Genomic DNA, 14,753 nt, shown 5'->3' with positions numbered 1-14,753 from the left:
AGAAGACTGGCCACTGTGTACTCACATGGCTGTGCTCTACCCTTAGTGCAAGCCCTCTATCCACCAAGATCCCAAATCTGCCATCAAGAGGAATGATTCCCACTGGTGAGAGAAGAATTCACGCCTCACTCTTCTGCTAGGAGGAGCTTGTCCAAGTCAGTGGTCAAAAACCATTCTGCCTGGGGCACATGATCAATTTTGTTCTTGATGCTGCTCATCCATAGTTACTGGTGGCACTGACAGACACAACCCTCATAGCAGCAAAGTGATCAGTGGCACAGCAAGAGTCCTAACGCTTACTTCCAGCTGAAGCTAATGGCCCCAAAAGATAAGAAATAAATATAGGGCCTTTGTTAAAAGGTATCTTTATTAAATGACAACAGGGAGCAAATAATGAAGCAAATTTACAGAAAATTACCAAGATGAGGAAGAACAGAAATTGCCAAAAGCACACAAAGATAATGAAACAAGAACTCATTTTTAACTGAGATTCACAGAGAGAAAAAGATCACATAGTTAATAAAACATTTTAAAGGATCATACATGTTTAAAAAAGTAATAAAATATAGCCAAAGCTAATTTTTCCTAAGCAAATCCTGTCAAATCTCTTTAATTTTCTTCTTTGCTAGACTAACTGGTCTAGTGTGTAAGAAGGAAGTGTTTTTGTAATATAATGACTTAATAAAGTCTTTCCTGCTGTCCTAATGAGACATTCTCATAAAGAAAGTAAGGAAATATAATTTTGATGAAATTACCTAAAATGAGGATAAGTCTGGTTGAATAAACAATTAGGAATAGTTCACTGCCACATAAAGAGCACAATTCAAGTGGTATCATAAGATACCAGCTCAAATCAACTATACCAGCTCAAATCAACTGCATATTCTCTTGGATAGAGACATAAAGCTCAGTGATAAGAGCTTGTGAACATGAACACAAAGCTGCAAGTACCTAGGAGGTTAGATAAAAATTTCATTCAAAGAAATTCTTCCTATTACATGAAATAACATTTAATAGAGACAATTGAAAAATGCTGTAGAAAGGAGATGGAAACACTTGATGAGGCAGCAGTAACACCAAAAATGATATGGAAATTATCTTGGGAATGATATCATGACTAAGAAGGGATAATAGCATAAAAAAGCAAGTCTTGGTGATATAAAAGAGTTGCTTGGATTTTGAGACACATTCATTTTTCTCCCAACTAACACCTATATAATTTTTTACTGGAATAATCTGTCCATTTGGAGGAATTATACTTTGAAGAAAGCTGTAGACATACCACAAAGGAAAAGGAAACAATAAAACCCAGAAATTAAGGCAAATTCACCTGAAGAGGAATACTGAAGAAGTGGATTCGTTTTGTCGAACAAAGAGAAGACTGAAAGCCAGAAAGGTAAACACAGAAAAAAGTTACTAATAAGAAGCTGATGACAAAGTATTCCTCCATATACTGAGGAGAGAAAGAAGCAATCTTTTCAATAGCTTTGGGCATTTTTTTCCTGCAGATCTCACTGTAGTGCACATACATTGAGAGAACATACAAGGAAGCTTCGTCCTGTCATGGAAGCAGCCAGTAGCAGGATGGAGTTCAGGCTGGGCTAAGGAATATTCTTCTGGATTCCTTAGAAAAGCTTCATGTAGTGTGGTACATTAGGTAATAGAATCATTAAAGGTGTTTGTTTTTTTTGGTTGGTTGGTTGTTTTTTTTTGTTTGTTTTTCTGTTTGTTTGGCTGGTTGTGTTTTTGTTTTGTTGTTGTTTGTTTGCCTGTTTGTTTTTGTTGTTTTGTTTTGTTTTACATTGCAGGAGAATGGAATGTAAATGGGGAGATCTGGTAACATAACAGTACATTTTAATTGGGTCCCTGAAGGGGCAATCATTCTGACTAGATCAGCCTTGCTGAACATTGTTTAAAATCTATATGCATTTTTATGGGGATTTGGTTGTTGTTGCTTTTGGTTGTTGCTGTTCAAAACAACAAGAAAATTCTGTTAATTATTTAGAAATACCACCCCCATTAGTCAAGTATAATGCTTGTTTATTTAAATTTTAATTTTTATGAGCCATGTCGTTATAGCATTGAAATCCTTTCTCCATCACTAAGGAAGCTATTAATTCTGGTTCACAGAAATGTTTAAACAATTTCTTTTAATTGTCCATTATCAACAGTGAAGGTTAGTGCAATACATTAGTTTTACACCAATGCATTTTACTTGGTTTGCATAATACAAATGTTCCAGTTAATGTGTATCCAAAGCCTCGAGTAGACATCATTACATTTCAAATGAGAGGTTAGCAAGACCTATTATTCTGGTGCTGAAAAATGGATTGCCTAAAGTAAGGCAATTAATAACTTAAGATAGATCAGCTCAGCACAAAATGTCTCTCCTTTACTGCTACCAGGAGACCAAACTAATTTACTCCAAAAATACAGATGTTTACCCATAAAGTGTATAACAACCACCATGGTGTGGTTACAGCTGCATGCTTTAAGCTCTGAATGTAGACTGAAAACCTTAGAGCTCCAACAATCAGAATAGCAATACAGAGGAATCAAGCTGACTTAATTTCTCTATGTCAGGCAATGTTTAAACACTAGTTGCAGGCCTGGAGGAAAGCTGCGTGTCAGCTTTTCTGGTGATCAGGAAATCGCTTCACTTAATTTTTGCAAACTGAAAAAAGAAAAAAAAAAAAATAGGATCTGCTTCCTAAGTGGATTTTTCACATCACTATTTCCTTGAAGTACTTTATACAATCAGACACTTTTAACAATATTAATGAGAAACATTACAAAGTTCACTCATGCCAGTTGGAAAATGACTTAACTACTAATCTTCTTGTAATGTCTCCTGAATTCATCACTGGAAAAGTTTTCCTAGAAGTAGTACAAAACAGCTCACTAGCAGTATCCCAACCAGCCTATCAAGACAATATTAAATATTAAATATATTTCACCAGAGTCACTATCAGTAGTCTACCTACAGATAACATGGAGTAATTTAACACAATTATGTTCTGGTATATTAGGGATGAGTAAGCATGTAAAACTGCAAATGACCATACTCTCATTAATTTCTTTGTCAGCTCACCACCTGCTTGTCTTTGCATTTCCACATCACTCATTATATTCTACATTACTCATTCTCTTTCTCTTTTAATTTTGCCTTCAATTTATTATCCACTTTTTTTTTTCTTTTTTTGCTTCATATCATCTCTGCACAGCTTCTTACCACCCATTCTCATCAACCATTTTCATTCTCAATTCCACAAACTCTTATCCAACTTCTCAGTGTACTTCTGCCACTAAAGCCACTCTTTAAATCATAAATGATCTCCAGTTTTGGATTTTTTTAATCCATTATTTTCCATCCCTTATGTAGCCTTACCAGTAGCTACATACTTGTGGACTTTCTGTCTCCTTTTTCCTCCTCATCTTTGCGTGTATTTTTTCCTCTGAACAATAACAGACTCTTCCCACCAGTAGGTCTTTGTGACCTTTCCTACTCAAATTTGATCCTCTGCTTCCTTATACATTCAACCCAACCATCAAGCTCAATTCTAGTGCTGACATCCTATCTTTAAACTCCTAACACTTCATCTGCATCTGTGTAGGTGTCTGCAGTGTCTGTCTTTGGCCAAAATAAATAAATAAGAGAGAGAAAGAAAAAAGCTGGATAACAGTAGGAGCAGAAGTAGTGTGTGTGGATGGGATGGAGGAAACTCTCTGAAAGTACGTTTTCACAAAACTGTTTAAGTCAAAGAGGAAGATGACCATCAGCCACAGGAATTCACCAGGGAATTATGGAGAGACTTCTGAAATTAAAAAAAAAAAAAAAAAAGTCAGCTTAAAAGAGGTATAAGGAAAGTACAGAAATTTGAGGCAGCAAAGAGACATCTTGGAGTGGCTAAAGCCACACTCAAAACCGAGTTTGATGCTGACAGAAGTCACCATGCAGCCACCAGGTGAGCTTGAAGCACCTCAGCAGTGTGCACCAGCACAACAGGCACACACAGCACTGCAGAAACCTCCATTGCAAGGTGCATGAAAGTAGGAGAATGAGATTCATATCCTCACTTGCTCACACCAGCCTTGATCCTCCCACTTGTCCAGTTTCCTATGTCATTCCCCAACCATTTTTGGTTTGAGTTACGACTACGTGCAAGCTCATGTATATGAGTTAAGGTGACTATACATGACTATAGAGTAACTGAACTGCTTGCATTAGCCAAGTTAGCATCTATAGATGGTCCTGTATTGCACGTGAACCCTTTGTATTCTCCACTACCTCCTGCTGAATCTCAGGTTTTCAAGCTGTGAGTAAAATCAGATTGCCAGAAAAGAGTATGAGAGGAAATGATATTAATTCAAATGTAGTGTCGTAATGGCCAACTTCTTAATACAGAACATACCATTGAGTGCCTTTTTGTACATTAGCAGCTTAGCTCAGAAAACCACAGGTTTACACAAATGCAGTCTATGCATTTGATGGCTGTTTATCAAGCTCATCAAAATTCACATTTTTAAAACAATTTTAAAATCACACTTGAGAGCAGAATCCTGGTAATATTTTGGGATAACAGTTCCAAATATTTGTGTAAACTGTTTCTCAGACTCTCTTTTGGATTTGTTAATTTACTTTGTCATTATTGCCTCATAGGCACTATAGGCATTTTCAAAAGTTAAAAATACTTAAAATGTAACTCTTTTAAATGTCTTGCCAAATCCCATTTTCACTTTCACATGCATTTATAAAGTAAACCATCATACTCATGATTCTTAGGTGGGCAGACAGTTTGCTTCATTTTTTTCTATTATCTGCTTTTCTATGTATCTAAAAGATGAAATATTGAAGAATTAAAATGAATGTTTGCAAGCGCTGGCTAAATGGAAAATTAAACATTTCAGAAAACAAGATTTCCATAATGTCCAATAATAAACAGAGTACTGGCTTGGATTGTTCTTTGCTATTCTCTCCTGGTTTGGAAATCAACTTTTAATAACATTATCTGATAACACCTTAAGGACATGCCAGAATATTCTACACACAGAATACACAAATATATTAAATATACTATAGGAAAATAAATAAATACATGTTTAAAACATAGCCAGTTCTCATTCTCATATTTAATGCAGATAATTACCAGGCAGATTAATGAACAAACACTAATGAGCATCTCAGCACAATACAATGACCAGGCCCATCGTATGTGGTTCTGCTCATGGGTAAATCAGGACTCCTTTTGCTTCAAGTGCATTTATGTGCACACAGGAAGCTTGGAAACCCAGAAAGTCAGCCTAGTCTGTTTTTAAAACTGATGGGCATGAGATTCCTGTGATCTAGCCAGGATTATGCTGGAAGCTATTTAATCTTGTTTGACAGAAGCAGCTGTTTAAAACCTGCATAAAGGAAGCCCACTTCCTTTCTTTGCTGCTGCTTCTCTCCACAGCAAGTTCCCATCCTACTCCATCCTAGGCGTGGAGGCAAGAGACCTGCCTCTGTCCTGGTCCATGACCCCAGCCAGGTGCCAAGCCATGCTCAAGTGCAGCCTTCTGACTGCCACAGAAACAAATTCAAAACTCTGCTTTTACCACATGGAAAACCTGCTTATTTTTCAAAAATACAAGAGAGGACACTTCAAGTTTGCTTCACAGAGCTGCTGCACTGGCTGAGCTGCAGTTTTCATTCACAGGCGCTCGTACATGGATACAAAGGATGTTAAACTGAGACAAAATGGGTATCAAGTACTCTGCGGCAAGTGTAGGAACCAATGCCATGGGAAAGCAGGAATAAGTATTCTTCAACTATACCAGGCAATGTTAGTCTATGACTCTCCAGAAAAGGATAATGCAAAGGAGAAGTAAAAATAACGGTCTCCCACCATGCCAAGGGCTGCAAGTTCTGTGAGGCAGAAGAATGACTCTTACCTTGTGCTACAACTCCTTTTCCCACCAATTTGAAAATTTCTGCTAATCTGTGGTGTGGGATAGTGCTTGTCTGTCTACCGTGGCGACTTACAGTGCTTCTTCTTCACTCCTGGGCCTTGTACAAACATGTGGAGAACTCAGCATAACAGGGGCATTAGCTCTGATGAAACATATTTCCAATACAATGTTTTCACAATGCCAGGACCCCAAATACTTGCACTTACAGCTTAATTCTTTAAATCTGCCTTCAGAATATGTCAATTCCACCCTAGAAAGAATTACGTTATCACTTCTGATTATTCAGAGAAATAGGGAAAAAAAAAAATCCCTATTCCAGAATTCTACCTCATATCTCAACAGAATTTAATTTCTTTCCTGCCTCCCATCGTCTTGATTCTTTAGGATATGCAAAAAAATAATTCACTGTCTTCTTTCTCTTGCACTATTGCTTTCTCTGCTTGAAGTACTGTTCTATTGAAGTACTGTCAGTTCTATTTCTTCAGGGAAAATAAATAACTACATGATACAGAAGTTCCTCTCTTCCCTTTTAAACTCCTCTAAAATGCAACCAGCAATGCATGATCTGCGGCTGCTCTTCTGCTACTATCCAAAAAATTGACTCCTTTTTATCCCAGTGGAGGCATAGCCTGACATTTGTGCATATATCCTTTTAAACCTTGCACTAAATAATGACACTTTAATTCCAACCAAAAGAAATCTTTAAAGATTAAAATGTTGATCAGTGAATGCAGATAAATTCTCACTTCACGTTTTCTCTTTGGAAGTCTACAGTCAAAACTGTTGTTAAATCAGTTCTTGATTAAGTACGAATGAAGGGAAGGCTCTTATAAGAAGCATGAGATATGATGCAAAACTGTTTTTCATATGGTATTTTCTTTAGAGTGTGAAACTTAGAGCAGAACAAAACTGGATACACAACAATACAGAACAGAGTGCTTAAATAAAGAGCGTGTTCTTGTTAATGAACTGTCTTAAGTTACACAAAAAAGTTGTATTTTAGTACAAAAATAAGTAAATAAATAAAAATCCATGGTTCTAAGCCACCAAATCTTTTTCTATTGTCAAAAGTACCAAAACAAATAGTCTTCTTCACAACTCATTTTTCAAAACCAGACAGGATTTTTCTCCATCACTTCAACAGCAATCTAGACTATCATTACTGTGATGACCATAAAAGTTCTCCTGACTTCCTAGCTTGGCTATCACCAGATTGAGATATCTCTACCATATAGTATGTTTTGCTGTAAGAGCGGATGTTTCTGTCCTCTCAATCCTCCTCCCAATGCCCACTTTTTCTATGATTACTTTTTATATTAACCTCTTTCTCATTCCAGTTTCTAAGTTAAGTCTTTTAAGGTACTACCATTTAAAAACAACTGTTGTTTAAACCAATACACGACAACATAAAATTTGGGTATTTACCCATCAATATAACCACAAAAACCACACAAAAGAGGCAGAAACAAGCATGTAAGCATAAAATACCTTCAGCAGTATCACCAAAGAGATGGCCATGGTTATGCACTGTATATAGCCTTTCAGAAGGTGCAACAAGCTTTGCTGTTAGGGCAAAGGGAAATCAAGAAACATACTGATGTCAGGGTTTTCTTGTGGAACTGTGCTTTTACATTCCAGCCTTTCTTTAAAGTAAGAAGCAAAGGATGATGACATCTTCTCTTCCCTTCCCACCTTCCTCCTACACCATTGGAATAAATTATCACTCATTAAATTAATATGCTACATTAATTTACAATTAAATGATCACTAGCAATAATGATATATAATGTAGATTTGTAGTAATTGTAGTTCACTATTCAATATAAACCTGGCAAAGTTTCCCATTTATCTGCTTATTCTCTACACACAAGGAATAAGGATAATAATAATTTGGACCCATTGAAGACCACTACAAATAAAGACAGAAAAGATCAGTTTTTTTGTTTGTTTGTTTTCGTTTTTGTTTTTACAAGCTCCTAAACCACTTTATAGCTTTAAAGTCTACTAATTTCTAGGTTGCCTACTGTTACAACCATTTCCTTTTCACTGAGATACATCCTTTTCATGTGATATCCTGATTTTGTGCTTGCTCCATGGACACTAATTGAGAAGGTGCAAGCACCATTTATGCTCCTGTAAAATACAAGGATCCCTGTTCAGTACATACTATATTGAAGTCGTAGTGCAAAAAGAGTAAACTATAAATCACAATTAAGAAAAAAATACCATCCTTATATATAAGCAGGTGTTTGCTTGTACTTGGAAAAGTCCTGAATATTTTGAGCTTCCAGAGGGGAAAAAAAAAAAAAAAGGACATTACAATGGTGGTTATTTTTTGCTAGAAAATACTTGTCAGTGTATTTTTTTCCATAGGAGAAGAGTCTGCCAAAAAGTTGTAATGTCTAGAAGTCACAGAACATGCTGTTTCTGTATTTTACTATACTACATGTAAATGAAAAATAAAGTTACCGGTATAGATTATTCTTATTCCACAAATGATGGCAGTATAAATATTTTGTAGAAACCTGGTCTTTGTAAACATATGCAATATACTGCACAGCCATCACCTAGCATCACCTATGTGCCCTGCAGAGGTGTAAGAATCACGTTGGAACAGCTTCTGCAAGTGGATTACAGTAAGATTCAGAATACAGTTTTTGAAGCTGATTTTATCATAAAACAAAATAACAAAGCAGACTTTTTTATTTACATGACTAGAAGTAAGAAACCAAAGGATTGGACTAGGTCATTTTTTTAGTAAAAGAGGAGTTCAAGTTACAGAGATCTAGTGTAGTTAATTACAATTAATACAACGTTCATATATATAGTGAACAAAGATAATGGAACAACAGCAACAGTACAAGAAGCTTCTTTCATAGGCAAACACCATATTAAAGATAACAGTAGAGCTCCCTGAAGAGTTGGAAAACAAGTGTTTTTCCACTCCCAAAAAGCAGGAGAAAGAACACCATGAGCCCTATTTTTCCACAAAAAATGTGTCAAACAGAGAACAGAAAAGAGAGGTATTTTGAAACTAATGCATTAATATTTTTAAAAATGCATTAAATCAAAGTTACACAGCAAGGACAAATTCATTGTTATTATCCAGCTACAGTTGATCAGGAAATCTCAAAAGGCCATGGATTTCTTGAAATAATTCCAGGTTTTCTTGGATCCAACTAAGGCAGTTACCAGAACAGCTTCTCTTATGACACTCTGATTCTTTTGCTTCCATTCACAGTGAAGACAAGGAAGACCAAAGTCACAAAACAACAAAAAACAGACTGGAGTGTAGAAAAACATTAGCTTCAGTGTAAGCATTGACTAATGATTGTGGAGATTCTTATGTTAATAGAAATCACATAAATCTGAAAACTAAAACACTTATTATGTCATCTAATCTATGCAGTTGGCAGGAAAGGATTTGTTCCCTAAAGCATATTTTATGTGGCTTTATTCAATCCAATTTTAAATGGCAGAGCTATGAAGCTCCCACTGCATTCTTTGAGAAAGCTGATTTGTTTATTGTTTGAATTAATTTGACCATTTCCAGTTATAGCAAATATGCTCAAGATGCTGTTCTTAATAAAAATATGGAATGTCCTCAGTAATTTATGTTAGCATTAAAATAGCTAGTGAATATCCAAGCTCTGTGAAATATCTGAGCTCTGTTGAAGTATCTTCGCATATAACAGGCAGATCTTTTGATATTAACAAAGGCAGGAATCTCTAAGTATCTGGCAGTTGGGTTCTGATGCAATTACAAAATTTTATCCAATTGATGTGATTTATTAATCACTTCTTTATGATTCATAAGCTTGGCTTTTTTACGCAGCTATATTTCTGAATGAATTTTTTAGTTAATTCCTACCACAACTAAATTGGAAATACCAAAAGTTACACTTCTTTCACAGCATTTTTATATTATTACTTCATGAATTCAGGACTTACAAAAAAAAAAAAAAAAAAAAAAAAAAGAACATGAGTGTGTGAAATATCTTTTTTGTTATTGATTTCCACATATGAAAATGTAGTACTTATCATACTCTTACACAAAGGATTAGTAACATGGAAGGTAACATTTACAATAGATCCTCAGTCTGTTATTTTTTTTTTTTTCTACTGAGAAGGTAACTCAAACAAAAGTATATATCCACTGTAAATTTACCTTATTAAGGAAGATACTCATAGGTACTTAAGTTCTGCTATAGCTCCCAAGAAAGACCTGATTTTTTTAGTGTACATCTAAAATTACTGCTGCCTGTATATACAGATTACACTCACACACACATGCACGCACACACTTATATATGGGCAATTTTATATTTTCTTCTTGTTTTGTGGGAAAAAATATAATCTGAACTGCAGGTTCAGTTACTTCAATGTAAGGTTTGCACCCCGTAAAACCATACTACTTATATGGGAAAAATATTACAGGATTAAAAGCACTGAGGCTAAATCTTCACAATTCATGTGTAAGAACACTATTTCACTGGAGAATATTTTCCAAAGTCAGAAGGAAAATGAGCACACTTTAAAAAAATCATCTGTTTAATGTACTATGATAGCATCTGTATTTACTGTACATGATATGATCTTTATGGCATACGGAGATTGTCTTTCTGTTTGAGCTGCCTAAAATATTGTGCTGGTCTCGACCTTGGAAATGTTTCTTAAGCATTTACTGTAGTATAACAGAGATCTTTTGCCAGAAGAGTCACTGCAGAGCCGTGGGCTCTTAGGGGGCTTTCCATATTAGGGGTTTTCTTGCTCTGGATTAAGCATGCCAGCAATAGTTAGTTGCTGTTCTGTATTTAAAACTGATTTGCAGGAATGAATTGGGCAAGAAATGTTGAAATTTCTTGTATTTCATTGAGTTAAGTTTACAACCACAAGAGAGTTTAGGGAGATATCCATTAAGAAAACTTTTGCAAACTATCCAATGCTACATGACATACAGCAGATTTCTGAACACACCAGGAAATATGCACTTCGCCCGCAATTCTAATGGCACCAAGACTGTGAAGAATGTGCTTTTATAATAAAGTTTTTAAAGGTTACAGTTTATTGGATAGTTATCATTGATCCTTTAAAAACGGTTACCGATGTTTAAACAGAAATACAGTGAACTAAACTATTAATTTCAGTCAACAGCTTTCTACAAAATAATGCCTTAGCCACACTTCATTAAAGCAAAGTGCAATACATTTCATTTAATTTCTGATATAAATTACATAGCAAATCCACACAGGACTTTCCAACTTAAGGTTAGCACTTAGGCCATTTCATTCCTGTAATAACCTTTTAATCTCTGTATTCCCTTTCTGCACCGTAACTGTACACTACTGAAAGACTTCTCCCCAGGTAGCAGAACATAATCCTGGCATGGCTACCTGAGTTTACCCTGAAGTTGAAATGCCAGCCATTACTGTAATCTCATAAAATATGACATCAGTAGTGGCCATCCAATAAATTACAAACCTGTATTTACTCTGGGACCATCTATAATCTTATATATATTTGTCATATAAACACTGTGGTTTCAATATCCTACTGGTCATCCAGTAAGAACTGGAGTTTTGTTGAAGATGTCACTAGCCATAAACAGAAGTGTGAACTATTGGAGGTATATTTAATCCTGTGACCACTGAAACCTTACTCTCACTAGTTTGAGAAATATTATTTCCCATGCAAGATCACTTAGTCTGAAGCTAGCAGTGGCCAAAGGAAATAAAGGGGTATGCTTTAGTAAAAGATAAATAAAATAAATCTAGCCCTGAGGAGCAAGCAAGCTCCTTTACACTATTAGGTGCATCATTTCAAATACGAAAACTCTGCCATCCAGACACAGTCAACTAAACCAACCAAGACTCGTGTTCCACATTTAAACAGCTTTATAATTCCAGAATACACTGAGGGACTACAGAGCTGTAGGAAAACAAAACAAAATGTGCGCACCAAAAAAAAAAAAAAAAAAGTTTTCAAGAGCTATGTTGCTCCTCTTTCATAATAAAGGCAATCCCCCACAAAACTTTAGAAAATGTAGATGACAGAAAGAAAAAAAATCTCCAAAGTCCCCATACAAGTAGAAAAAATATAATCTGAGCACCAAAATTATCTAATACTATCTAAGATTAAACTCTTTTTCTTGAGCAATTTTTTGTGTGTTCGCATATGAACGTTAAGCTAACAAATAGGATAAAAGTTCATAATGTCTTCAGTTCAAAGAAACAGTAGCATCACTTACCTAAAGATTGGTCTTTGGAGATGCTTTTTCTTGATTGTAACACAATCATCCATTTAAAGACGGAAAAAAGACTTCTTCCAGCAAATAACTCCAAAAAGACCAGGGAGTAATCAGGAAACTTGGTCTTAGCTACTGTGCTGCAGAGAGCACACAGAACGATATTTTGGTTCTGGGGGAAGCCTCCCTCCCTCTTTCTGACAGTTGAGCAGAAAAGGGCCATAGAGGCCACATAAGACAGGCACGTCCGTGCACCAGCAGACCCTGCAGGCTGAGCAAAACTGGAGTCAAGTTGATCGAAGCACAGAATTGTACTGGATTCCTTTCAACTGTGCAGGAAAAAAGGGGAGCTTTGCCAAGTGCTACCCAGGTAAAAATGTTTTAGATTATTCCAGCCATGAGAGCACTTCTTACACATGCTGGTCAAAGTCTTAAATGCAGAGTCACTCTCTCCCTCGCTCTTTAAAACACACTGTTCCAAGGCTCAACTTGTTTTTCTTCAAAATAAAAGTTGTGCAGCTGTTTCAGCATTCCCATGCGAGTACCTTCAGAAAGTTTGTTCTGGTAAAAGAACTGTATACAAATTAATGAAGACGGATGGATCTGGTCTGTGAGGCTGGCTCCACTTCAAGAGATTGTAATTATTTTACAATCTGGCTTTTATTCACTCAGGATGATGTGTGGCTATAGCTATGTAAATTAAAGCACTGCTCATAATTTTTAGCATTCATAACCTAATAACCTAGAGTTGGCTGAAGCAGAATATGGTGTTTGTAGCTGGTAGAACCATAACTACATAAAACAAACCAACGCTATGTGAGTGAAGAAAACAAAGCTGACCAAGTTCAGATAGTGACAGTAGCAAACTGTTACTGTTTGCAAGATAAGATTTCAACAGAGATTCAAAGTCAAGAGCTTGCTCTGACATCATGCTGACATAAATCAGGAAGAATTCAACCGCAGCAAACAGAGGCTGTAATGAAAGCTACAAGGCAGGAGCAGAACTGTGGTTCTTGTGGGACTGGTCACGAGTGGTTAAGGTGAGATGCCATTTCCCAGGCAATTCAAGGGGTCCGTAATAAAGTGGTGCTGGCACAGGTCTTGATGCGAAACTTGAAACCCAGCCAGAGGAGCAGAAAGCAAGCACTCACCCGCATGCAGCTGGCTGCATGGCACCCTGACACTGCATGTGCCCTCTTGCAGAGAGGAAAAGGACCTGCCACAGTGGCTCCTTCCCTGTGACCCCATTTTCTTCCAGCTTAACTCTCAAAAAGCTCTTACTATATGCTAGGTAATGCTTCTGATATGTGACATGCAGGATCAGGAAGGCTGGGAGTCTTTTGCAACTGCAGTATTAGTTGGACAGAGAGCAGAAGAGTGGTAAATTTACACTGTTAAGAGTATAATACTGGCATTATCAAATTAAGCATGAGGGACACTAAGTCTGAAGAAAAAAAAATGAAAAAAGGCAATACTGAGATGTGACTTAGGCTGTATGCAACTAAGCAAATTCATACTACATTATGCACAAATTATGAATTTCACAAAATTTCCATGAAATAATGATACATAACAATCAGGGAGATAACCAATATCCCAGTAATATACACTTTCACATAGGAAAATTTAGATTAACAGATTCTACTGAAAGAGGTAAAATACCTTTCTAGATCTAATGTATGTTGCTTACAGAATGTCATGATAGGGCAAAGTTTGGTTAGCCCGAAACTGATCCCCACACTACATGGAACTATTTCCATGACACAACCACTGAGCAATTATCTAAAGGAAAAATGATCAGACAGCCATCACCAGCTATTTGTTGTTGATTCAGTTTTACCCTGCCCCACTTTTTATTTCTACTCCTTTGAGAAGTAGGCAGAATTACACCTTCATCAAGACAACTATCTTTATCAGATCACAGGCTCATTTTTGCCAGGATCTTGAAGGATCTGAGGATCTTTCTTCAACAATATGCAGTGTTCAGAGTGCTGTCATATTTGTAAAGCCTTTCATGTAGTCATGATCTTTCTTATTCTTGCCTGCCAAGATTCACATTTCTTTTCATGCAGTTTTCCTGCTCTGTCTTTCAGCTTTTCAAAATAATTTACTGCTTTTTGAAGCGTGTTCACTCACTACCTATAGAGAAAGATGCAAATCACAAAGAAATTTCCCTTTGCTTTCTGTTTCACATTATGTGCATAGGATTGCTGTACTTAGGTTATTCAGAGAGACTTTATGTAGCTCAGGGTAATGATCTTGATATCTTCTGAGAGTTTCAAGGAAAAAAAATCCTCAGTGAGTGCTATACCAAATATGTTTTTCCACTGAACTCCCCAACCTTTCATCTAGCAGTTTTACCAGTCCCCAAACCAGTACACATCTTAACAGTATTTTTTTCTGGGCCTAGTCCAATGAAAATTGTTGTTCATGGGACTTCCATTCAAGCATGGCACTGAAAAAAGTACTGTTTGGGGCAGCTGAAATTCCTGCAGTGTAATTACTTCGGCTACAAGGAATTTGAGAGCTGTGAAAAAAAAGGCAGGGAAGGAAAATGTGA

The 14,753-nt window shown here is 36.3% G+C and overlaps 1 protein-coding gene across 4 annotated transcripts in view; it reads right to left on the bottom strand.

Moving 5' to 3' along the window:
- The window catches only part of PDE1A (phosphodiesterase 1A), a 114,737-nt gene extending 101,804 nt beyond the window's left edge, over nt 1-12,933 (bottom strand). For all 4 annotated transcript variants that reach the window (XM_082763072.1, XM_082763075.1, XM_082763073.1 and 1 more), the window contains exon 1: nt 12,197-12,933. In XM_082763072.1, the coding sequence (XP_082619198.1) occupies nt 12,197-12,249 (53 nt within the window). In that variant the 5' untranslated portion in view covers nt 12,250-12,933. The remainder of the gene's footprint in view (nt 1-12,196) is intronic.
- Nucleotides 12,934-14,753: the final 1,820 nt, after the last annotated feature.

Source organism: Aythya marila, assembly GCF_965140915.1.
Source record: "Aythya marila genome assembly, chromosome: 6".
Lineage (NCBI taxonomy): Eukaryota > Metazoa > Chordata > Aves > Anseriformes > Anatidae > Aythya > Aythya marila.
Note: the sequence above shows the minus strand (reverse complement) of the source record. Positions and strands in the feature narration are given on the sequence as shown.